General features: G+C 49.4%; 1 protein-coding gene across 1 annotated transcript in view; it reads left to right on the top strand.

The window, feature by feature from the left end:
* The window catches only part of herc2 (HECT and RLD domain containing E3 ubiquitin protein ligase 2), a 170,942-nt gene that overhangs the window by 50,358 nt on the left and 95,109 nt on the right, over positions 1–25,475 (top strand). Inside the window, exons 22-43 of the mRNA XM_042322735.1 lie at positions 464–619; positions 2,757–2,942; positions 7,204–7,374; positions 7,597–7,700; positions 7,967–8,117; positions 9,134–9,336; positions 10,066–10,198; positions 10,333–10,460; positions 10,688–10,883; positions 11,078–11,214; positions 11,477–11,791; positions 12,465–12,484; positions 14,967–15,118; positions 16,632–16,823; positions 16,951–17,138; positions 19,073–19,265; positions 19,474–19,656; positions 19,957–20,141; positions 21,882–22,029; positions 22,580–22,776; positions 24,208–24,438; positions 24,764–24,899. Coding sequence (XP_042178669.1) covers positions 464–619; positions 2,757–2,942; positions 7,204–7,374; positions 7,597–7,700; positions 7,967–8,117; positions 9,134–9,336; positions 10,066–10,198; positions 10,333–10,460; positions 10,688–10,883; positions 11,078–11,214; positions 11,477–11,791; positions 12,465–12,484; positions 14,967–15,118; positions 16,632–16,823; positions 16,951–17,138; positions 19,073–19,265; positions 19,474–19,656; positions 19,957–20,141; positions 21,882–22,029; positions 22,580–22,776; positions 24,208–24,438; positions 24,764–24,899 — 3,705 coding nt within the window. The remainder of the gene's footprint in view (positions 1–463; positions 620–2,756; positions 2,943–7,203; positions 7,375–7,596; positions 7,701–7,966; positions 8,118–9,133; positions 9,337–10,065; positions 10,199–10,332; positions 10,461–10,687; positions 10,884–11,077; positions 11,215–11,476; positions 11,792–12,464; positions 12,485–14,966; positions 15,119–16,631; positions 16,824–16,950; positions 17,139–19,072; positions 19,266–19,473; positions 19,657–19,956; positions 20,142–21,881; positions 22,030–22,579; positions 22,777–24,207; positions 24,439–24,763; positions 24,900–25,475) is intronic.

The raw sequence follows: 25,475 nt of genomic DNA, 5'->3' as shown, positions 1-25,475 counted from the left end.
CCTCAACTGGCAGCTTCATTAAATAGTACCCGAATAACACCAGGCAACAAACTCTGCCAAGAAGGCCAGCACCTTAGTCGCCTCTTCACTGTTGACGTTGAGACTGGTGGTTTGTGGGTACTATTTAATGAAGCTGCTGTTATCCATTCATGTTTTTATATGTTTTGAATATCTGTAAGTCAACCAATGATATCAGGTTTCACCCGGACATGATTACAGACACCCGTGTGTATCCTTTGACACGATATAAATTAGTGACTCGCCGTGTTTATCATTATACCCTGATGAAGACAGCTTGTCTGTCCAAACGTTGGTTCATAGGTTATTAGATGACTTCACCTGAGCTCCTAGAGTGATGCTCTCCTTTATATTTTTCTAGTGTTCTACTCCGCGAGCTAAACAGGTGTAGGTTTCGTTCGCCTCCAGATTATTGATATTTATTGCCCATATTTCCTTCCTGCAGATCCAGAGCTGCTGGGTGTGGGGTCCCTGTTGAAGAAGTACATCGCCCTACTGTGTACTCACATTGGAGACATCCTCCCTGTGGCTACCAGCATAGCCTTCACCGGACACAGACACTTCAATGAAGTGGCTCGGGTCATCGAGGGTGACCTCACTGGTTAGTAGTACTCTGGTTCTCGGGTCATCGAGGGTGACCTCACTGGTTAGTAGTACTCTGGTTCTCGGGTCATCGAGGGTGACCTCACTGGTTAGTAGTACTCTGGTTCTCGGGTCATCGAGGGTGACCTCACTGGTTAGTAGTACTCTGGTTCTCGGGTCATCGAGGGGTGACCTCACTGGTTAGTAGAACTCTGGTTCTCACTGGGTCATCGAGGGTGACCTCACTGGTTAGTAGTACTCTGGTTCTCGGGTCATCCTCACTGGTTAGTAGTACTCTGGTTCTCGGGTCATCGGGTGATCTCACTGGTTAGTAGTACTCTGGTTCTCGGGTCATCGAGGGTGACCTCACTGGTTAGTAGTACTCTGGTTCTCGGGTCATCGAGGGTGACCTCACTGGTTAGTAGTACTCTGGTTCTCGGGTCATCGAGGGTGACCTCACTGGTTAGTAGTACTCTCGGTTCTCGGGTCATCGGTTCTCGGGTCATCGAGGGTGACCTCACTGGTTAGTAGTACTCTGGTTCTCGGGTCATCGGGGGACCTGACCTCACTGGTTAGTAGTACTCTGGTTCTCGGGTCATCGAGGGTGACCTCACTGGTTAGTAGTACTCTGGTTCTCGGGTCATCGAGGGTGACCTCACTGGTTAGTAGTACTCTGGTTCTCGGGTCATCGGGGGTGACCTCACTGGTTAGTAGTACTCTGGTTCTCGGGTCATCGAGGGTGACCTCACTGGTTAGTAGAACTCTGGTTCTCGGGTCATCGAGGGTGACCTCACTGGTTAGTAGAACTCTGGTTCTCGGGTCATCGAGGGTGACCTCACTGGTTAGTAGTACTCTGGTTCTCGGGTCATCGGGGGTGACCTCACTGGTTAGTAGAACTCTGGTTCTCGGGTCATCGAGGGTGACCTCACTGGTTAGTAGTACTCTGGTTCTCGGGTCATCGGGGTGACCTCACTGGTTAGTAGTACTCTGGTTCTCGGGTCTCGGGTCACTGGTTAGTAGTACTCTGGGGGTGACCTCACTGGTTAGTAGAACTCTGGTTCTCGGGTCATCGGTTAGGTGACCTCACTGGTTAGTAGTACTCTGGTTCTCGGGTCCTCACTGGTTAGTGACCTCACTGGTTAGTAGACTCTGGTTCTCGGGTCATCGGGGGTGACCTCACTGGTTAGTAGTACTCTGGTTCTCGGGTCATCGAGGGTGACCTCACTGGTTAGTAGTACTCTGGTTCTCGGGTCATCGAGGGTGACCTCACTGGTTAGTAGTACTCTGGTTCTCGGGTCATCGAGGGTGACCTCACTGGTTAGTAGTACTCTGGTTCTCGGGTCATCGTTAGGGGTGACCTCACTGGTTAGTAGTACTCTGGTTCTCGGGTCATCGAGGGTGACCTCACTGGTTAGTGACCCTCACTGGTTAGTAGTACTCTGGTTCTCGGGTCATCGAGGGTGACCTCACTGGTTAGTAGTACTCTGGTTCTCGGGTCATCGAGGGGTGACCTCACTGGTTAGTAGTACTCTGGTTCTGGTTCTCGGGTCATCGAGGGTGACCTCACTGGTTAGTAGTACTCGAGGGTGACCTCACTGGTTAGTAGTACTCTGGTTCTCGGGTCATCGAGGGTGACCTCACTGGTTAGTAGAACTCTGGTTCTCGGGTCATCGGTCAGGGTGACCTCACTGGTTAGTAGTACTCTGGTTCTCGGGTCATCGACCTCACTGGTTAGTGACCTCACTGGTTAGTAGTACTCTGGTTCTCGGGTCATCGAGGGTGACCTCACTGGTTAGTAGTACTCTGGTTCTCGGGTCATCGAGGGTGACCTCACTGGTTAGTAGTGACTCACTGGTTAGTCTCTGGTTCTCGGGTCATCGAGGGTGACCTCACTGGTTAGTAGTACTCTGGTTCTCGGGTCATCGAGGGTGACCTCACTGGTTAGTAGTACTCTGGTTAATCTAAGTCTGCCAGGCTGTACAGGGTTCGGATCGATTTAGAAATTAAACTGAAATTACATTTCCTTCCACTTTACTTTGTGAATTGATCAACCCTGACTCGTACCTGTTTTTGAGGTGGTATGATGTGAGAATGTTATATTTCTACCCAACGGGGTAACAGATGAACAAGGGTCTGTTTTTCCTCGTGGCCTGTAGGTGTTCTCCTCCCTGAGCTGGTGGTGTCCATCGTGTTGCTGCTGACCATGGACCCCGGCCTGATGCAGGAGACCGGCTCCATCCCTCTGCTGACTGGGCTGCTGGAGCACCTGGACCGCTTCAACCACCTGGCGCCTGGACACGAGAGGGACGACAACGAAGACCTGGCCTGGCCCGGCATCATGGGTACAGAGCCTCCTGGGGGGGAGGTCAGGGGACCAGGGTTGAAGAGTGTGGAATGACTGGTGAATTTAAACCTAGACTGGAGCATTTGGTAGGTTAAATGTGGAGCGTTTCAGTATGTTAGAATGTAACTAGTTGTGGGTTAGTGGTTAGTTGTGGTTAGAATGTAACTAGTTGTGAGAGGTGGGTTAGTGGTTAGTTGTGGTTAGAATGTAACTAGTTGTGGGTTAGTGGTTAGTTGTGGTTAGAATGTAACTAGTTGTGAGAGGTGGGTTAGTGGTTAGTTGTGGTTAGAATGTAACTAGTTGTGGGTTAGTGGTTAGTTGTGGTTAGAATGTAACTAGTTGTGAGAGGTGGGTTAGTGGTTAGTTGTGGTTAGAATGTAACTAGTTGTGAGAGGTGGGTTAGTGGTTAGTTGTGGTTAGAATGTAACTAGTTGTGAGAGGTGGGTTAGTGGTTAGTTGTGGTTGGAATGTAACTAGTTGTGAGAGGTTGGTTAGTGGTTAGTTGTGGTTAGAATGTAATTAGTTGTTAGGGGTTAGTTGTGGTTAGAATGTAACTAGTTGTGAGAGGTGGGTTAGTGGTTAGTTGTGGTTAGAATGTAACTAGTTGTGAGAGGTGGGTTAGTGGTTAGTTGTGGTTGGAATGTAACTAGTTGTGAGAGGTGGGTTAGTGGTTAGTTGTGGTTAGAATGTAACTAGTTGTGAGAGGTGGGTTAGTGGTTAGTTGTGGTTGGAATGTAACTAGTTGTGAGAGGTTGGTTAGTGGTTAGTTGTGGTTGGAATGTAACTAGTTGTGAGAGGTTGGTTAGTGGTTAGTTGTGGTTAGAATGTAATTAGTTGTTAGGGGTTAGTTGTGGTTAGAATGTAATTAGTTGTTAGTGGTTAGTTGTGGTTAGAATGTAACTAGTTGTTAGTGGTTAGTTGTGATTAGAATGTAACTAGTTGTGAGAGGTGGGTTAGTGGTTATTTGTGGTTGGAATGTAACTAGTTGTGAGAGGTTGGTTAGTGGTTAGTTGTGGTTGGAATGTAACTAGTTGTGAGAGGTTGGTTAGGTGTTAGTTGTGGTTAGAATGTAATTAGTTGTTAGTGGTTAGTTGTGTTTAGAATGTAACTAGTTGTGTGAGCTGGGTTAGTGGTTATTTGTGGTTATAATTATTATATTTTATTCAAACATGATATCTGTTTGGGCTTCTTTGGGGTAATTTGCAGTCTACAAATGATTTGTAATTGTGTTCCGACAATCCGCGCAAGAATAAATCGGGCCCGCGGTTGAATCAAGTTGCTGTTCCCCGGTTTAGTGTGTGGTGGGAAAGAATGTGAGGTTAGAATGTGACTAGTGTGTGGTGGGATAGAATGTGACTAGTGTGTGGTGGGATAGAATGTGAGGTTAGAATGTGACTAGTGTGTGGTGGGATAGAATGTGACTAGTGTGTGGTGGGATAGAATGTGACTTAGTGTGACCAGTGTGTGGTGGGAATAGAATGTGACTAGTGTGTGGTGGGATAGAATGTGACTTAGTGTGACTAGTGTGGGTTAGAATGTGAGGTTAGAATGTGACCAGTGTGTGGTGGGATAGAATGTGACTTAGTGACTAGTGTGTGGGGATAGAATGTGAGGTTAGAATGTGACTAGTGTGTGGTGGGTTAGAATGTGACTAGTGTGTGGTGGGATAGAAATGTGACTAGTGTGTGGTGGGATTAGAATGTGACTAGTGTGTGGTGGGTTAGAATGTGACTAGTGTGTGGTGGGGTTAAAATGATAGAATGTGACTAGTGTGTGGTGGGTTAGAATGTGACTAGTGTGTGGTGGGTTAGAATGTGACTAGTGTGTGGTGGGATAGAATGTGACTAGTGTGACTAGTGTGTGGTGGGATAGAATGTGAGGTTAGAATGTGACTAGTGTGTGGTGGGATAGAATGTGACTAGTGTGTGGTGGGATAGAATGTGACTAGTGTGTGGTGGGATAGAATGTGACTAGTGTGTGGTGGGATAGAATGTGACTAGTGTGTGATTGGATAGAATGTGACTAGTGTGTGGTGGGATAGAATGTGACTAGTGTGTGGTGGGATAGAATGTGAGGTTAGAATGTGACTAGTGTGTGGTGGGTTAGAATGTGACTAGTGTGTGGTGGGATAGAATGTGACTAGTGTGTGGTGGGTTAGAATGTGACTAGTGTGTGGTGGGATAGAATGTGAGGTTAGAATGTGACTAGTGAGTGGTGGGATAGAACGTGAGGTTAGAATGTGACCAGTGTGTGGTGGGATAGAACGTGAGGTTAGAATGTGACTAGTGAGTGGTGGGATAGAACGTGAGGTTAGAATGTGACCAGTGAGTGGTGGGATAGAACGTGAGGTTAGAATGTGACCAGTGTGTGGTGGGATAGAATGTGACTAGTGTGTGATTGGATAGAATGTGACTAGTGTGTGGTGGGATAGAATGTGACTAGTGTGTGGTGGGAGAATGTGACTAGTGTGTGGTGGGATAGAATGTGACTAGTGTGTGTGGTGGGATAGAATGTGACTAGTGTGTGGTGGGATAGAATGTGACTAGTGTGTGGTGGGATAGAATGTGACTAGTGTGTGGTGGGATAGAATGTGACTAGTGTGTGGTGGGATAGAATGTGACTAGTGTGTGATGGGATAGAATGTGAAGTTAGAATGTGACTAGTGTGTGATTGGATAGAATGTGACTAGTGTGTGGTGGGATAGAATGTGAAGTTAGAATGTGACTAGTGTGTGGTGGGATAGAATGTGACTAGTGTGAATGTGACTAGTGTGTGGTGGGATAGAATGTGACTAGTGTGTGGTGGGATAGAATGTGACTAGTGTGTGGTGGGATAGAATGTGACTAGTGTGTGGTGGGTTAGAATGTGACTAGTGTGTGGTGGGATAGAATGTGACTAGTGTGTGGTGGGTTAGAATGTGACTAGTGTGTGGTGGGTTAGAATGTGAGAAATGTGACTAGTGTGTGGTGGGAAAATGTGACTAGTGTGTGGTGGGATAGAATGTGACTAGTGTGTGGTGGGATAGAATGTGACTAGTGTGTGGTGGGATAGAATGTGACCAGTGTGTGGTGGGTTAAAATGTGACTAGTGTGTGGTGGGATAGAATGTGACTAGTGTGTGGGTGGGACTAGTGTGTGAGGTTAGAATGTGACTAGTGTGTGGTGGGTTAGAATGTGACTAGTGTGTGGTGGGATAGAATGTGACTAGTGTGTGGTGGGATAGAATGTGACTAGTGTGTGGTGGGATAGAATGTGACTAGGTTAGAATGTGACTAGTGTGTGGTGGGATAGAATGTGACTAGTGTGTGGTGGGATAGAATGTGAGGTTAGAATGTGACTAGTGTGTGGTGAATGGATAGTGTGTGAGGTTAGAATGTGACTAGTGTGTGGTGGGATAGAATGTGACTAGTTAGGTGGGATAGAATGTGACTAGTGTGTGGTGGGATAGAACGTGACTAGGTTAGAATGTGACCAGTGTGTGGTGGGATAGAATGTGACTAGTGTGTGGTGGGTTAGAATGTGACTAGTGTGTGGTGGGATAGAATGTGAGGTTAGAATGTGACTAGTGTGTGGTGGGATAGAATGTGAGGTTAGAATGTGACTAGTGTGTGGTGGGATAGAATGTGACTAGTGTGTGGTGGGATAGAATGTGACTAGTGTGTGGTGGGATAGAATGTGACTAGTGTGTGGTGGGATAGAATGTGACTAGTGTGGGGATAGAATGTGACTAGTGTGTGGGATAGGATGTGAAGTTAGAATGTGACTAGTGTGTGGTGGGATAGAATGTGAGTTAGAATGTGACTAGTGTGTGGTGGGTTAGAATGTGACCAGTGTGACTAGTGTGGGGGATAGAATGTGACTAGTGTGTGGTGGGATAGAATGTGAGAATGTGACTAGTGTGTGGTGGGATAGAATGTGACTAGTGAATGTGACTGACTAGTGTGGTGGGATAGAATGTGACTAGTGTGTGGTGGGATGTGAGAAATGTGACTAGTGTGTGGTGGGATAGAATGTGACTAGTGTGTGGTGGGATAGAATGTGACCAGTGTGTGGTGGGATAGAATGTGACTAGTGTGTGGTGGGATAGAATGTGACCAGTGTGTGGTGGGATAGAATGTGACTAGTGTGTGGTGGGATAGAATGTGACTAGTGTGTGGTGGGATAGAATGTGACTAGTGTGTGGTGGGATAGAATGTGAAGTTAGAATGTGACTAGTGTGTGGTGGGATAGAATGTGACTAGTGTGTGTCTGCTGCGACAGGCTCATTCTTCACAGGGCAGAGCTCGAAGAACAATGAGGAGATGTCTCTGATCCGCAAGGCCGACCTGGAGAACCACAACAAAGATGGCGGCTTCTGGACCGTCGTGGACGGGAAAGTCTACGACATCAAAGACTTCCAGGCCCAGTCGCTCACTGGGAACAGCATTCTGGGTATGGAACTGTGGAGAAACACTTGACTGTTGTATTGTGGTAGAGGTATTGTGATCGACTGCGGTTCTTTTGGAACTGCAGAACAGACATGCATTTTTTATGGTGTCAGAGTTGTCTTTTACCAATCTATTCATTCTATACTTATTTGATTACATTTAATTTTGACTGATGTAATTTATTCTTCAATGTGTATTGTGGCGTAACCTGTCCCCTCCTTTATAGCCCAGTTTACAGGAGAAGACCCTGTTGTTGCGTTGGAAGCAGCCCTGCAGTTTGAGAACACCAGGGTGTCTATGCAGGCTTTCTGTGTTGGACAGTACATAGAGGTGTGTTTTCATCCTTACTTCTTCAGAGCTGTTACACTTCTCACTGTTGTTCTTGGTCTTTGATTAGTCTTGGAACAGATTTTGAATAGTCTTCGAAAAGTCTCAGAATAGTCCCCGAACAGGCGTTGAACATTGAAATAATCTCAGTGCAGTCTCAGAATAGTATTTTTTTAAACGGTATATCTATTCCCTGTGTCCTCTCTCTGTTCCCTGTGTCTTCTCTCTGTTCCCTGTGTCCTCTCTCTGTTGTTCCCTGTGTCCTCCAGCCCAACCAGGAGACAGTGACCACCCCAGACCTGAGCAGCCTGTGCTCCCCCCTCATCGACACAGAGAGGAACCTGGGACTCCTGCTGGGCCTCCACGCCTCTTACCTGGCCAACAGCACCCCCCTGTCACCCATGGAGATAGAATGTGCCAGTGAGTAACCCTGACCTCTGACCTCTAACTCCTGCCTGACCCTGATCTTGCCCCTTGACCTGTTGACCATGGAGATAATGTACTAGTCAGTAACTCTGACCTGTTGTCATGGAGATAATGTACTAGTCAGTAACCCTGACCTGTTGTCATGGAGATAATGTGCTAGTCGAACCCTTACCTGTTGTCATGGAGGTAACCAGGAGTAACCCTGACCTGCTCCTGCCTGACCCTGATCTTGCCTCTTACCTGGACCATGGAGATAATGTACAGCACCCCCATGGAGATAATGTACTGTCACCCATGTTGTCATGGAGGTAGAATGTGCCAGTGAGTAACCCTGAACCCTGACCTGTTGTCATGGAGGTACTGTGCCTGCCTGACCCTGATCTTGCCCCTTGACCTGTTGACCATGGAGATAATGTACTAGTCAGTAACTCTGACCTGTTGTCATGGAGATAATGTACTAGTCAGTAACCCTGACCTGTTGTCATGGAGATAATGTGCTAGTCAGTGACCCTGACCTGTTGTCATGGAGGTAATGTGCTAGTCAGTAACCCTGACCTGTTGTCATGGAGATAATGTGCTAGTCAGTAACCCTGACCTGTTGTCATGGAGGTAATGTGCTAGTCAGTAACCCTGACCTGTTGTCATGGAGGTAATGTGCTAGTCAGTAACCCTGACCTGTTGTCATGGAGATAATGTGCTAGTCAGTAACCCTGACCTGTTGTCATGGAGGTAATGTGCTAGTCAGTAACCCTGACCTGTTGTCATGGAGGTAATGTGCTAGTCAGTGACCCTGACCTGTTGTCATGGAGATAATGTGCTAGTCAGTACATCAGTCAGTGCATCATATTTTTGATGGAACCTGGTGGACAAGTTTCAGATTGTGTTGTTGAACTCACAGGGCTGCTTTCCTAGAAACAGATTGAGCCATTTTTAAATCGAGGCTCAATCGGTCATGCTGTTTGAGATTGAATCATCTGATTGTAACCAGCACGTTACCTCTCTCTCATCAGAATGGCTCCAGTCGTCCATCTTCCAAGGTGGTCTGCAGACCAGTCAGATCCACTACAACTACAACGAGGAGAAGGATGAGGACCACTGCTGGTTGCCGGGAACACCAGATAAGATGTACTCCCGCTGGCTCACCCTCAGCGACCACGCCCAGCCCTTCTTACAGGCTATCGCTGACAACACCACTCAGGACCACACTGTGAAGGTTAGGGGCCGGGGCCGATGGTGTTAGGGTTTAGGGTCTGAGGGTTTAGGGGCCAGGGTCCGATGGGTTTAGGGGCCGAGGGTTTAGGGGCCGATGGGGTTAGGGTCCGAGGTTTAGGGTCCGAGGGTTTAGGGTCCGAGGGTTTAGGGTCCGAGGGTTTAGGTTTTAGGGGCCAGGGTCCGATGGGTTTAGGGGCCGATGGGTTAGGGGCCGATGGGGTTAGGGGCCGATGGGCCCAGGGGTTAGGGCCCGAGGGTTAGGGTCCGAGGGTTTAGGGTGTGAGGGTTTAGGGTCCGAGGGTTTAGGGGCCAGGGTCCGATGGGTTTAGGGGCCGATGGGTTAGGGGCCGATGGGGTTAGGGGCCGATGGGCCCAGGGGTTAGGGCCCGAGGGGTTAGGGCGAGGGGTTTAGGGGCCAGGGGTTAGGGGCCGATGGGCCCAGGGGTTAGGGGCGAGGGGTTTAGGGGCCAGGGGTTTAGGGGTTAGGAGCCAGGGGTTAGGGGCCAGGGGGTTTGGTGCCGAGGAAGGCAGGTTTAAGGCAGGGTAATAGTCATACATTTCAAATTGGTATTTCGAGCTGTGACTATATTTAATATATGTAATTTATCCGTAGCTATCTGAAACACTGGTTACACCCTATCCTATGTTTCCATGTCCTTGGAGCCGGACAGTCCCGTGTGTGTGCGTGCCACCTGTCTACCTACAGCGTCTTGGTGTTTTTCTGTTGCAGGACTTCCTGTGCCAAATGGAGCGGTGCTGTAAACAGTACCACCTCATCACACCCATCACCTTCCCCCTGGAGCACCCTGTGGAGGAAGTAGGCCGTCTGCTTCTCTGCTGCCTGCTCAAACACCAGGACCTCGGTAACCTAGCAACCACACTTACTGTGTGTGTGTGTGTGTGTGTAGTAACAGAGGGCTTTTTAGAAGTTCTCTAGTTTATCAAGTGATTTGATTGGTTACTGGGTGATTGACGGCAGCGTCTGGCCCTCTCATAGGTCACATCGCCCTTTCCCTCGTCAACCAATGTGCCTTGGGCGTGGAGCAGGGGAAGCAGAGGTCCCTCCCCAGATCTGTGATTGACGTGTGTCGCATGGTGTACCAGGCTAAGTGCTCTTTAATCAAGGTATACTTCATACCTGCCTATCATTTCATCCTAAATAGAAAAAGTAATTCCATGTTATTCTGTAGCCTGGTCCCAGGTCTGTTTGTGCTGTATAGCCAACTCTTAGAAGAAGTTGCCTTTACAGCAGTAACAGATCTGGGGCCAGGCCAGGCTAGTGATTGTAGGTCCTGGGTTTGGTATTTGGGGATAGATACAGTGTCTTTCTCTCTCTCTCCTCGTTGTTCCAGACCCACCAGGAGCAGGGTCGTAGTTATAAGGAGGTCTGTGCTCCTGTCATCGAGAGGCTGCGCTTCCTGTTCAACGAGCTGCGTCCTGCCGTGAGCAGCGACCTCTCCATCGTGTCCAAGCTGAAGCTGCTCAGCGCCCAGCCGCGCTGGAAGAGGATCACACAGAAGCTCATCAGAGACTGCAGGAAGAAGAGAGGTAGTTACTGGCCTCAGAAGGGTTATTAATGGCACTCGTTGTGTCATTGTGACGGCCGAGATGACCAAAACATCAATGATTTGTTTTACTTGGAGCGAGACCTGCGCCTGTTTCTCCCGCATGTCATTAATGTAAAGGGTTAGGCTGGTATGGTGTGTGTCTATTGTGTTGATTTTCTATGTCTGCTGTTGAAGTGCCTAAGAAGTCTGAATCGGCAGACGTAGTAGAGGAGCCGAAACTAGAGAATGAAGGGACCAATGAGGAGGAGCTCTGTGTCCCCATAAGCCCTGCCCCCACAGACAGAAAACCACCCACCAACAAGACACCCAAGGTGTGCCTCTCTCTCTCTCTCTCTCTCTGTCGCTCTCTGTCGCTCTCTGTCGCTCTCTGTCGCTCTCTGTCGCTCTCTCTCTCTGTCGCTCTCTCTCTGTCGCTCTCTCTCTCTGTCGCTCTCTCCCCTCTCTCTCTCTCCTTCTGCTCTCTCTCTCTCCTTCTGCTGTTTCTAAAGTCATGCTCCTCTATCCCACTCCTCTCCTTCATCCTGAATAGAGGTGTGATCTGCCATGTCAATTGTATTGCTGTGTGTTGTCTAGCAGCAGGATAGGCTGGCTCCTCTCCTCAACACGGTCGCTCACGTCCAGAAGTTTAAGTGGCTGAAGCACAGTGTCCAGGGAGTCTTCTCTACCTCTAGCCTCATGGGGACCATCGTAGAGTTCGCTCTGAAGGAGGAGCCACTCGACGTGGAGAAGATGAGGAAGTGTCTTCTCAAACAGGTGCAGAATGGGACACGGACATTACCATTCAAGTACATTTTGTTTTTGTGCTGGGTGGACCAGCGATCAGAATTCTATTTCTGTAGGTCCGTATCAGACAGGGGGGAAGAACACGGTTCTGTAGGGCGAATTAATGTCTACCGGTGAATGTGGAGGGACAGGGAAGACCATTATGGGTGAATATTAAAGGGACATTACACTCTCAAATCTAATTTCGCAAATGTTGATTTATGTCCAATTGAATCCATATCCCTGTCATCAGTTGTTTAAAGGGGAGAGAAGTGATTATGATGAGGTAGCAGGATAGTGAATAAGATGAGGTAGCAGGATAGTGAATAAGATGAGGTAGCAGGATAGTGAATAAGATGAGGTAGCAGGATTATGAATGAAATGAGGTAGCAGGATTGAGTGAAATGAGGTAGCAGGATGGTGAGAAAGATGAGGACAATGAATGAAATGAGGTAGAAATATTATGAATGAAATGAGGTAGCAGGATTATGAATGAAATGAGGTAGCAGGATTATGAATGAAATGAGGTAGCAGGATTGTGAGTGAAATGAGGTAGCAGGATTGTGAGTGAAATGAGGTAGCAGGGTTATGAATGAAATGGAGGTTTAGGGTTTTGAATGAAATGAGGTAGTCTAGGATTTGATATGATATTCTCAGTTGGAGTGAAATGAGGTAGCAGGATTGTGAGTGAAATGAGGTAGCAGGATGCTGAAGTGAAATGAGGAGCAGGATTGTGAGTGAAATGAGGTATGCCATGCTGTGTGAAATGAGGTGGCAGGATTGGAGTCAAATGAGGTAGCCTGAGGGGACCAACATCGGGTACATGCCACTGGCTTTACAGTTGTTTCTGAGTTGGAAAGGATGTCTGTTGAGGAGCCTGAGACATGGTAAACTCCTCCTCCGGGTCCACAGCCATGTCTCAGGCTCATGGCAGCTGTGGAACTGATTTAATGCATGTTTAGTTGTGTATATGTGTGTGTTAGTTACTGGTGTGTGTGAAATGAGTGCCGTTGGTTAGTTACTGGTGTGTGAAATGAGGTGCCGGGTGGTGAGTGAAATGGTGTAGCCGGGTGGTGTGTGAAATGAGTTACTGGTGTGTGTGTGAGTGAAATGAGGTACGTGTGTGTGTGAAATGAGTTAGCTGGTGTGGTGTGTGAAATGAGTTACTGGTGGTGTGTGAAATGAGGTAGCCGGGTGGTGTGTGTGTGTGTAGCCGGTTACTGGTGTGTGAAATGAGTTAGCTGGTGGTGTGTGAAATGTTAGTTACTGGTGTGTGTGTGAAATGAGTTAGCTGGTGTGTGTGTGTTAGTTACTGGTGTGTGTGTGTTGAGTTAGCTGGTGTGTGTGTGTGTGTGTGTTAGTTACTGGTGTGTGAGTGTGTTAGTTACTGGTGTGTGTGAGTGTGTGGCCTTAGTTACTGGTGTGTGTGTGTGTGTGTTAGTTACTGGTGTGTGTGTGTGTGTGTTAGTTACTGGTGTGTGTGTGTGTGTGTGAGTTATTCTGTGTGTGTGTGTGCCATGTTAGTTACTGGTGTGTGTGTGTGTGTTAGTTACTGGTGTGTGTGTGTGTGTGTGCTGGGTTGAAGCTGTGTTAGTTACTGGTGTGTGTGTGTGTGTTAGTTACTGGTGTGTGTGTGTGTGTGTGTGTTAGTTACTGGTGTGTGTGTGTGTGTGTGTGTGTTAGTTACTGGTGTGTGTGTGTGTGTGAGTTACTGGTGTGTGTGTGTTAGTTACTGGTGTGTGTGTGTGTTAGTTACTGGTGTGTGTGTGTGTGTGTGGAACTGAGTTACTGGTGTGTGTGTGTGTGTGTGTTACTGGTGTGTGTGTGTTACTGTGTGTGTGTGTGTGTGTGTTAGTTACTGGTGTGTGTGTGTTGTTACTGTGTGTGTGTGTGTGTGTGTGTGTGTGTGTGTGTGTGTTAGTTACTGGTGTGTGTGTGTTAGTTACTGGTGTGTGTGTGTGTTAGTTACTGGTGTGTGTGTTAGTTACTGGTGTGTGTGTGTTAGTTACTGGTGTGCGTGTGTGTGTGTTAGTTACTGGTGTGTGTGTGTGTGTGTTAGTTACTGGTGTGTGTGTGTGTTAGTTACTGGTGTGTGTGTGTGTGTTAGTTACTGGTGTGTGTGTGTGTGTTACTGGTGTGTGTGTGTGTGTGTGTGTAGTTACTGGTGTGTGTGTGTGTGTGTGTAGTTACTGGTGTGTGTGTGTAGTTACTGGTGTGTGTGTGTAGTTACTGGTGTGTGTGTGTGTGTTAGTTACTGGTGTGTGTGTGTGTTAGTTACTGGTGTGTGTGTGTTAGTTACTGGTGTGTGTGTGTGTGTGTTAGTTACTGGTGTGTGTGTGTGTGTGTTGTTTGTTAGTTACTGGTGTGTGTGTAGTTACTGGTGTGTGTGTGTGTTGTGTTACTGGTGTGTGTGTGTGTGTGTGTTTACTGGTGTGTGTGTGTGTGTGTGTGTAGTTACTGGTGTGTGTGTGTGTGTGTGTGTGTGTGTTAGTTACTGTGTGTGTGTGTGTGTTAGTTACTGGTGTGTGTGTGTGTTAGTTACTGGTGTGTGTGTGTGTAGTTACTGGTGTGTGTGTGTGTGTGTGTGTAGTTACTGGTGTGTGTGTGTGTGTGTGTTACTGGTGTGTGTGTGTGTGTGTGTGTTAGTTACTGGTGTGTGTGTGTGTGTGTTAGTTACTGGTCTGTGTGTGTGTGTTAGTTACTGGTCTGTGTGTGTGTGTGTGTGTGTTAGTTACTGGTGTGTGTGTGTGTGTGTGTGTGTGTGTGTTAGTTACTGGTCTGTGTGTGTGTGTGTTAGTTACTGGTCTGTGTGTGTGTGTGTTAGTTACTGGTCTGTGTGTGTGTGTTTGTTACTGGTGTGTGTGTGTGTTAGTTACTGGTGTGTGTGTGTGTTAGTTACTGGTGTGTGTGTGTGTGTGTGTTAGTTACTGGTGTGTGTGTGTGTGTGTGTGTTAGTTACTGGTGTGTGTGTGTGTGTGTTAGTTACTTGTGTGTGTGTGTTTAGTTACTGGTGTGTGTTACGTGTGTGTGTGTGTGTGTGTGTGTGTTGTGTGTGTTAGTTACTGGTGTGTGTGTGTGTGTGTGTTAGTTACTTGTGTGTGTGTGTGTAGTTACTGGTGTGTGTGTGTGTGTGTGTGTTAGTTACTGGTGTGTGTGTGTGTGTGTGTTAGTTACTGGTGTGTGTGTGTGTTAGTTACTGGTGTGTGTGTGTTGTGTGTGTGTTACTGTGTGTTGTGTGTTAGTTACTGTGTGTGTGTTAGTTACTGTGTGTGTGTTAGTTACTGTGTGTTGTGTACCTCAGGGAGCCGCTGTCTGACTGTCTGAAAGACGTTGGTCTGATCCCTCCCTTCAACCGCATGCTGTTAGAGGTCACCTTCGGGAAGCTCTACTCCTGGTCCATCCAGAACCTACGCAACATCCTGCTGGAGGCCAGCGGCAGCTTTAATCAACTGGGTGAGCTAACATGGCTCCGCGTAGCCTTTAGTAGAGGCTACTAACACGGCTCCACGTAGCCTTTAGTAGAGGCTACTAACACGGCTCCACGTAGCCTTTAGTAGAGGCTACTAACACGGCTCCACGTAGCCTTTAGTAGAGGCTACTAACACGGCTCCACGTAGCCTTTAGTAGAGGCTACTAACACGGCTCCACGTAGCCTTTAGTAGAGGCTACTAACACGGCTCCACGTAGCCTTTAGTAGAGGCTACTAACACGGCTCCACGTAGCCTTTAGTAGAGGCTACTAACACGGCTCCACGTAGCCTTTAGTAGAGTTACTAACACGGCTCCACGTACCTTTAGTAGAGGCTACTAACACGGCTCCACGTATCCTTTAGTCAAGAGCCTACTAACTGACGGCTCCACGCAAATGAATTTGTAGAGCCTGATAACACGGCTCCGCGTAGCCTTTAGTAGATGCTACTAACACGGCTCACCTTTAGTAGAGGCTACTAACACGGCTGGTGGCCATTAGTAGACCTACTAACACGGCTGGTGGCCTTTAGTAGAGGCTACTAACACGGCTCCGCGTGGCCTTTAGTAGAGGCTACTAACACGGCTCCGCGTAGCCTTTAGTAGAGGCTACTAACACGGCTCCGCGTAGCCTTTAGTAGAGGCTACTAACACGGCTCCGCGTAGCCTTTAGTAGAGGCTACTAACACGGCTCCGCGTAGCCTTTAGTAGAGGCTACTAACACGGCTCCGCGTAGCTTTTAGTAGAGGCTACTAACACGGCTCCGCGTAGCCTTTAGTAGAGGCTACTAACACGGCTCCGCGTAGCCTTTAGTAGAGGCTACTAACACGGCTCCGCGTAGCCTGGTGGGGCCAGTACTTTTAATATCCATGTTTTATAGAGGTTGCCCTGACCGCACCAGGCTACTAACAAGGCTCAAACATTATCCTTAGAGTCAAGAGTCAAAATTCTGACCTAAATGCAAATGAATGAATGAATGTATGACCTAACTCTGTCAGTCTGGGTTGTGACCATGTGGGAAGTGTGACCTAACTCTGTCAGTCTGGGTTGTGACCATGTGGGAAGTATGACCTAACTCTGTCAGTCTGGGTTGTGACCATGTGGGAAGTGTGACCTAACTCTGTCAGTCTGGGTTGTGACCATGTGGGAAGTATGCCCTAACTCTGTCAGTCTGGGTTGTGACCATGTGGGAAGTGTGACCTAACTCTGTCAGTCTGGGTTGTGACCATGTGGGAAGTATGACCTAACTCTGTCAGTCTGGGTTGTGACCATGTGGGAAGTGTGACCTAACTCTGTCAGTCTGGGTTGTGACCATGTGGGAAGTGTGACCTAACTCTGTCAGTCTGGGTTGTGACCATGTGGGAAGTATGACCTAACTCTGTCAGTCTGGGTTGTGACCATGTGGGAAGTATGACCTAACTCTGTCAGTCTGGGTTGTGACCATGTGGGAAGTATGACCTAACTCTGTCAGTCTGGGTTGTGACCATGTGTATTCCCAGGTGTACAGCCCGTCCCTCTCCAGACCATTACCAATGAGAACCCGGCCGGCCCCAGTCTGGGCACCATCCCTCAGGCCCGTTTCCTTCTCTCCATGCTCCACATGCTGTCTCTGAAACACGGGGCCAACAGCCTCGCTCTGCTGCTTAACTCTGGAACTCTGGCTCTCACACAGAGCATCCTCCGACTCATAGGTGAGGACAGGCAGCATGGAGTATGCCCTTTCAGACTCATATAGGCGCGCACACACACACACACACACACACACACACACACACACATGGTTATTGATCATAGTCTGTTATTGACTATTGTTTCCAGGCCCCAGTACAGACAGCAGTGAGGAGGAGCTGGGGTCGAGAGGTCACGGGGGGTCAGCTACGGTACTGGAGGAGAGCCGAAAGGAGGCGACCCCCACTCCCCTGCCCGCCTCAGGGCCTGAACTTGCCGCCATGATGAAGATCGGAACCAGAGTGATGAGAGGACTGGACTGGAAGTGGGGAGATCAGGTCAATTACAGTAGTACTACTGGTATTATATAGTACTGGTGTACTACTATAACTATTATTACTAATACTACTACTATTAATACGACTAGTTTATACTGATTCACTAAGTATGAGGAGACTGGACTGGAAGTGGGGAGATCAGGTCAATTGCTGATCTGCAGCAGCTACTCTTCCTGAGGTTTATTATGGATCCCCATTAGTTCCTGCCAAGGCAGCAGCTACTCTTCCTAGGGTTTATTATGGATCCCCATTAGTTCCTGCCAAGGCAGCAGCTACTCTTCCTGGGGTTTATTATGGATCCCCATTAGTTCCTGCCAAGGCAGCAGCTACTCTTCCTGGGGTTTATTATGGGTCCCCATTAGTTCCTGCCAAGGCAGCAGCTACTCTTCCTGGGGTTTATTATGGGTCCCCATTAGTTCCTGCCAAGGCAGCAGCTACTCTTCCTGGGGTTTATTATGGATCCCCATTAGTTCCTGCCAAGGCAGCAGCTACTCTTCCTGGGGTTTATTATGGATCCCCATTAGTTCCTGCCAAGGCAGCAGCTACTCTTCCTGGGGTTTATTATGGATCCTCATTAGTTCCTGCCAAGGCAGCAGCTACTCTTCCTGGGGTTTATTATGGGTCCCCATTAGTTCCTGCCAAGGCAGCAGCTACTCTTCCTGGGGTTTATTATGGGTCCCCATTAGTTCCTGCCAAGGCAGCAGCTACTCTTCCGGGGGTTTATTATGGATCCCCATTAGTTCCTGCCAAGGCAGCAGCTACTCTTCCTGGGGTTTATTATGGATCCTCATTAGTTCCTGCCAAGGCAGCAGCTACTCTTCCTGGGGTTTATTATGGGTCCCCATTAGTTCCTGCCAAGGCAGCAGCTACTCTTCCTGGGGTTTATTATGGATCCCCATTAGTTCCTGCCAAGGCAGCAGCTACTCTTCCTGGGGTTTATTATGGGTCCCCATTAGTTCCTGCCAAGGCAGCAGCTACTCTTCCTGGGGTTTATTATGGATCCCCATTAGTTCCTGCCAAGGCAGCAGCTACTCTTCCTGGGGTTTATTATGGATCCCCATTAGTTCCTGCCAAGGCAGCAGCTACTCTTCCTGGGGTTTATTATGGATCCCCATTAGTTCCTGCCAAGGCAGCAGCTACTCTTCCTGGGGTTTATTATGGATCCCCATTAGTTCCTGCCAAGGCAGCAGCTACTCTTCCTGGGGTTTATTATGGGTCCCCATTAGTTCCTGCCAAGGCAGCAGCTACTCTTCCTGGGGTTTATTATGGATCCCCATTAGTTCCTGCCAAGGCAGCAGCTACTCTTCCTGGGGTTTATTATGGATCCCCATTAGTTCCTGCCAAGGCAGCAGCTACTCTTCCTGGGGTTTATTATGGATCCCCATTAGTTCCTGCCAAGGCAGCAGCTACTCTTCCTGGGGTTTATTATGGATCCCCATTAGTTCCTGCCAAGGCAGCAGCTACTCTTCCTGGGGTTTATTATGGATCCTGAGGATCAAGCATTTCACACATGTTATCCAGATACTGACTGTTAGCACTTGGTGGTCTACAGCAGCTTCCCACCAGAATGGGCTTTAGGTGAGGCAGATGAACCTGTAGCCATTATTACTTCAACAGTATTTAACATGAGATCGTCTCTAAGCTCTACAGGAATGTGGTTCTGAATATAAACAGCAGCACCTCCACCTTTGGCATTGCTGTGTTTTCTGTAACATCAAATATATTATCTAAGTGAGTTACAGAGATTGTCAGAATATGAATGTCATCTGTTCAACTTACTCTTTAAAAGTTGTAATAGTAAAATGTGCAAGGTGGCCATAGAAATAAACGTGGGGTTTTGGGTGCGGGCTGTTTCCCAATGTTGGAAGGGGGGTCTGAGTGAAAAAGTTTGAGAACCCTTGTGTTAAATGACTAAAATGTTAGTCTCTGTGTAGGACGGTCCTGCGCCGGGTCTGGGCCGGGTGATAGGGGAGCTGGGTGAGGATGGGTGGATTAGGGTCCAGTGGGATACCAGCAGTACCAACTCCTACAGGATGGGGAAGGAGGGAAAATACGACCTGAAACTGTCAGAGCCCCCGCCTGCCTCCCAGCCTGCTACTGAAGACTCTGACACCGAGGATGACACTGGTCAGTATATATGCACCCCCTGGTCAGTACATATGCACCCCCTGGTCAGTACATATGCACCCCCTGATCCAATCAAATCAGTTAAATTAGATGTCTTAAGGTCTACATCAACAACGATCAAAGCAAGGCCTTCAGTGTGTAGAAAGGAAGGTGAAATAACATGTCAGACAGACCTTTTCTCTAATGTATATTCCTGTGTGTGTACTAGAAGGAGAGGTGCTGGATAAGAGTGCCCACCCTACAGCCATGTTGTTAACCAGCACAGTGAACCTGTTGAAGACCCTGTCTCTGTCTGCTGGGATCTACTCCGAGGTGATGCAGACAGACGCCACACGGACCCTCTGTGGTCTTCTCCGCATGCTGGTGGAGAGTGGAGCCAACGATAAGACCGGTAACTCACTTGATCTCAAGGAAGAGGCTCTGTAATCACTCAGCCCGGAGAAATGTCTGTCTGACCTCTACCCTCAGGTTCTCACCGGCTGGTGTCCAGGGAGCAGCATCGTAGCTGGTGTACTCTGTCCTGAACTCTGACCTCTACCCTCAGGTCCCCCCCGGCTGGTGTCCAGGGAGCAGCATCGTAGCTGGTGTACTCTGTCCTGACCTCTACCCTCAGGTCCCCCCCGGCTGGTGTCCAGGGAGCAGCATCGTAGCTGGTGTACTCTCTGTCCTGACCTCTGACCTCTACCCTCAGGTTGTCCATCTCACCGGCTGGTGTCCAGGGAGCAGCATCGTAGCTGGTGTACTCTGGGTTTCATCCGCAGCGTGGCCCTCCAGCCTCAGATGTGTTCTTCTCTCAGTACTTCAGCCTGGATCGGTCTGCTGATCCGCATCGTAGAGGGACAACAGTCCTGTAATGCTGTTACTCTGCAGAGACAGGTAAGACCACCTTGATGTTGGTCAATAAAAGACTGGTGGTGATGTCCTGCTGGTGCTGGGGAGGCTCTGCCTTTGGTATCTCTGCCATCAGGCTCCAGAAGGGACAGTACAGGCCTCCATCAGGCTCCAGAAGGGACAGTACAGGCCTCCATCAGGCTCCAGAAGAGACAGTACAGGCCTCCATCAGGCTCCAGAAGGGACAGTACAGGCCTCCATCAGGCTCCAGAGGGACAGTACAGGCCTCCATCAGGCTCCAGAAGGGACAGTACAGGCCTCCATCAGGCTCCAGAGGGACAGTACAGGCCTCCATCAGGCTCCAGAAGGGACAGTACAGGCCTCCATCAGGCTCCAGAAGGGACAGTACAGGCCTCCATCAGGCTCCAGAAGAGACAGTACAGGCCTCCATCAGGCTCCAGAAGAGACAGTACAGGCCTCCATCAGGCTCCAGAAGGGACAGTACAGGCCTCCATCAGGCTCCAGAAGGGACAGTACAGGCCTCCATCAGGCTCCAGAGGGACAGTACAGGCCTCCATCAGGCTCCAGAAGGGACAGTACAGGCCTCCATCAGGCTCCAGAGGGACAGTACAGGCCTCCATCAGGCTCCAGAAGAGACAGTACAGGCCTCCATCAGGCTCCAGAAGGGACAGTACAGGCCTCCATCAGGCTCCAGAAGAGACAGTACAGGCCTCCATCAGGCTCCAGAAGAGACAGTACAGGCCTCCATCAGGCTCCAGAGGGACAGTACAGGCCTCCATCAGGCTCCAGAAGGGACAGTACAGGCCTCCATCAGGCTCCAGAAGGGACAGTACAGGCCTCCATCAGGCTCCAGAAGGGACAGTACAGGCCTCCATCAGGCTCCAGAAGAGACAGTACAGGCCTCCATCAGGCTCCAGAAGAGACAGTACAGGCCTCCATCAGGCTCCAGAGGACAGTACAGGCCTCCATCAGGCTCCAGAAGGGACAGTACAGGCCTCCATCAGGCTCCAGAAGGGACAGTACAGGCCTCCATCAGGCTCCAGAAGGGACAGTACAGGCCTCCATCAGGCTCCAGAAGGGACAGTACAGGCCTCCATCAGGCTCCAGAAGGGACAGTACAGGCCTCCATCAGGCTCCAGAAGGGACAGTACAGGCCTCCATCAGGCTCCAGAAGGGACAGTACAGGCCTCCATCAGGCTCCAGAAGGGACAGTACAGGCCTCCATCAGGCTCCAGAAGGGACAGTACAGGCCTCCATCAGGCTCCAGAAGGGACAGTACAGGCCTCCATCAGGCTCCAGAAGGGACAGTACAGGCCTCCATCAGGCTCCAGAAGGGACAGTACAGGCCTCCATCAGGCTCCAGAAGGGACAGTACAGGCCTCCATCACGCTCCCGAAGGGACTGAATAGGGAGGGAGATTGCCAAGAGGCATGTCCCTTACACGGTCTCCTCCTCCCTGTCTCCAGATGTCTAACTGATCTTGGCTCTGTGTCCTGGCTCTGTGTCCTGGCTCTGTGTCCTGGCTCTGTGTCCTGGCTCTGTGTCCTGGCTCTGTGTCCTGGCTCTGTGTCCTGGCTCTGTGTCCTGGCTCTGTGTCCTGGCTCTGTGTCCTGGCTCTGTGTCCTGGCTCTGTGTCCTGGCTCTGTGTCCTGGCTCTGCGTCCTGGCTCTGCGTCCGCTTTATAGAGATGGCTAAACAAGACATTCCCTTTATCCCGTGTCCATATTATTCTGTGTGTAACGAGTGTCTCCTCACTGTCTCCAGATCCTGGCTCTGCGTCTGCTGCAGGCCGTGCTCCCCTCCTGGGACAAGATGGAGAGATCTCAGGACATGAAGTTCCTGGTGGAGAAACTCTTTGGATTCCTGGGGTGTCTACTGCGCTCCTGCTCTTCTGACTTGCCCCTGCTCAGAGGTATGTACCCTAACCCGTGACCCTTAACCCCTCACCCTGAACCTACACTCTTTGGTTTCCTGGGTTGTCTACTGTGCTCCTCTGACCTGCCCCTGCTCAGAGGTATGTACCCTAACCCGTGACCCCTAACCCCTCACCCTGATCCTAAACTCTTTGGTTTCCTGGGTTGTCTACTTCGCTCTTCTGACTTGCCCCTGCTCAGAGGTATGTACCGTGACCCCTGTACCGTGACCCCTAACCCCTCACCCTGATCCTAAACTCTTTGTTTTCCTGGGTTGTCTACTGTGCTCCTCTGACCTGCCCCTGCTCAGAGGTATGTACCGTGACCCCTGTACCGTGACCCCTAACCCCTCACCCTGATCCTAAACTCTTTGTTTTCCTGGGTTGTCTACTGCTCAGAGATATGTTAAGGTTCAACTTCTGACCTGCCCCTGCTCTGAGATATGTATCCGTATTCACAGCACCGTATAGAAACGTTCCCTCAGAGTAACTTCATCTGCTTTCTTTTGTCTGTTCTCTGTCATAACATGTCTTCCTGTCCCTGTCACAGAGGGCTCTCTGAGACGCAGGAAGTCCCGACCCCAGGCCTCTCTGACAGCCAGTCACAGCAGTACACTGGCTGAGGAGATAGTTGCTGTGCTGCGCACGCTGCACTCCCTGGGCCAATGGAACGCTCTGCTCAACGACTATATCAACTGTCAACTCAGCTGTATAGGAGATGTGATGGCCGGACGGCACTCTGACACGGTACTCACGTTTAACTGCACTATGGGCCCGTTTCCCAGACACACATTAAGTCCTGGACTAAAAAGCTCTTTCAACGGAGAATCTGCAACTGAAAATGCTTTTTATATTTATGATGTGATGATGACTTCATGTGGGAGTAGCAGCGCTTAGTGTATGTTCAAGAGAGATTTCGCCCTCAGGATCAACTTCAGTTTCCCAATCTCACTGTTGTATAACTCTTCACGACCCTTATGGCAGGGTTCTAACGTCCATCCTCATGTTGACTTTACTCTTCTTTATGAAAACACCTGCATCGTAGAAATGATCACCGTATAATAATGTTCTCTCTGTCTCTCTCTCTGTCCCTCTCTCTCTCTGTCCCTCTCTCTCTCTGTCCCTCTCTCTCTCTGTCCCTCTCTCTCTCTGTCCCTCTCTCTCTCTGTCCCTCTCTCTCTCTGTCCCTCTCTCTCTCTGTCCCTCTCTCTCTCTGTCGCTCTCTCTCTCTGTCGCTCTCTCTCTCTGTCGCTCTCTGTCGCTCTCTCTCTCTGTCCCTCTCTCTCTCTCCCTCTCTCTCTGTCCTTCTCTCTCTGTCCCTCTCTCTCTGTCCTTCTCTCTCTGTCCCTCTCTCTCTCTCTGTCCCTCTCTCTCTCTCTGTCCCTCTCTCTCTGTCTCTCTCTCTCTCTCTCTCTGTCTCTCTCTCTCTGTCTCTCTGTCTCTCTGTCCTTCTGTCTCTCTGTCCCTCTGTCTCTCTGTCCCTCTGTCTCTCTGTCCCTCTCTCTCTCTGTCCCTCTGTCTCTCTGTCCCTCTCTCTCTCTGTCCCTCTCTCTCTCTGTCCCTCTCTCTCTCTGTCCCTCTCTCTCTCTGTCCCTCTCTCTCTCTGTCCCTCTCTCTCTCTGTCCCTCTCTCTCTCTGTCCCTCTCTCTCTCTGTCCCTCTCTCTCTCTGTCCCTCTCTCTCTCTGTCCCTCTCTCTCTCTGTCTCCTCTCTCTCTCTGTCTCCCTCTCTCTCTCTGTCTCTCTCTCTCTCTGTCTCCCTCTCTCTCTCTCTGTCTCTCTCTCTCTCTCTGTCTCTCTGTCTCTCTCTCTCTATGTCCCTCCCTCTCTCTCTCTGTCCCTCCCTCTCTCTCTCTGTCCCTCCCTCTCTCTCTCTGTCCCTCCCTCTCTCTCTCTGTCCCTCCCTCTCTCTCTCTGTCCCTCCCTCTCTCTCTCTGTCCCTCCCTCTCTCTCTCTGTCCCTCCCTCTCTCTCTCTGTCCCTCCCTCTCTCTCTCTGTCCCTCCCTCTCTCTCTCTGTCCCTCCCTCTCTCTCTCTGTCCCTCCCTCTCTCTCTCTGTCCCTCCCTCTCTCTCTCTGTCCCTCCCTCTCTCTCTCTCTGTCCCTCCCTCTCTCTCTCTGTCCCTCCCTCTCTCTCTCTGTCCCTCCCTCTCTCTCTCTGTCCCTCTCTCTCTGTCCCTAGACTCTCCTGGAGGAGTACTTTCCTGACTCGGAGGGCCCCAGGGTGGGTAGTCTGATGGCCGTGCTGGCTGTGATCGGGGGCATCGATGGGAGGCTGAGGCTGGGTGGACAGGTCATCCATGAGGAGTATGGAGAGGGAACGGTCACACGCATCACACCTAAAGGACGAATCACAGTGCAGTTTCATGAGATGAGGACATGTCGGGTCTGCCTGCTCAGCCAACTCAAACCAGTAGGTGTTTTGTTGTTCACACACACACACAGTCTTGTACAGCTAACCTTGTGGGGACACACAATTCAGTCCCATTCAAAAACCTATTTTCCCTGAACATAACCCGTACCCTAATCCTAACCTTAACCTGAAAGTCTAACCTTAAACCCAACCCTAGCTCCTAACCCTAACCCTTAACGTAATTTTAACCTTAAACCTAAACCGCCTAGAAATAGCATTAGACCTTGTAGGGACTTCTGGTCCCCACAAGAATAGGCCAACACGTCCACACACACACACCATTATCTCCAGGTCTTGTTGTAATAACCCTGTGTCTGTCCTCCAGCTACCAGTAGTATCGTTCAGTGTTCCGAACCTTCCCTTCTCTGACTCCATGTTGGTTGTCTGGGCTCAACTGGTTAACCTGGCCGGCAGCAAGCTGGAGAAACACCGCCTGAAGTCTCTCAGCCGCGGACTCACAGGTATCCACAGAATCACTGTCTGAGTCACAAACTGTAGTAGTTAACTCTGAATCACTCTCTGAATCACTGAGTCACAAACTGTAGTAGTTAACTCTCTGAATCACTGAGTCACAAACTGTAGTAGTTAACTCTCTGAATCACTGATTATTTGGGGTCCCACAAAACAATGCAGCGAAACCCCGGTGCAAAGTCCTCTCTGTCACTCAGACTTATTCCAGTGTCTGCCTGCCAGCTGGGAACCTGTGCCGTTACCGTACTGACGTTACCATAGGTTACTGTACTGATGTTACCGTACTGGCGTTACCGTACTGGCGTTACCGTACTGAGGTTACCGTACTGGCGTTACCGTACTGACGTTACCGTACTGACGTTACCGTACTGAGGTTACCATAGGTTACTGTACTGATGTTACCGTAGGTTACTGTACTGATGTTACCGTACTGACGTTACCGTACTGACGTTACCGTACTGACGTTACCGTACTGATGTTACCATAGGTTACTGTACTGATGTTACCGTAGGTTACTGTACTGATGTTACCGTACTGACGTTACCGTACTGACGTTACCGTACTGA

The sequence above is a fragment of the Oncorhynchus tshawytscha genome, linkage group LG05 (assembly GCF_018296145.1).
Source record: "Oncorhynchus tshawytscha isolate Ot180627B linkage group LG05, Otsh_v2.0, whole genome shotgun sequence".
Taxonomy (NCBI): Eukaryota; Metazoa; Chordata; class Actinopteri; order Salmoniformes; family Salmonidae; genus Oncorhynchus; species Oncorhynchus tshawytscha.
This window is presented reverse-complemented; position numbering and strand designations above follow the sequence as displayed.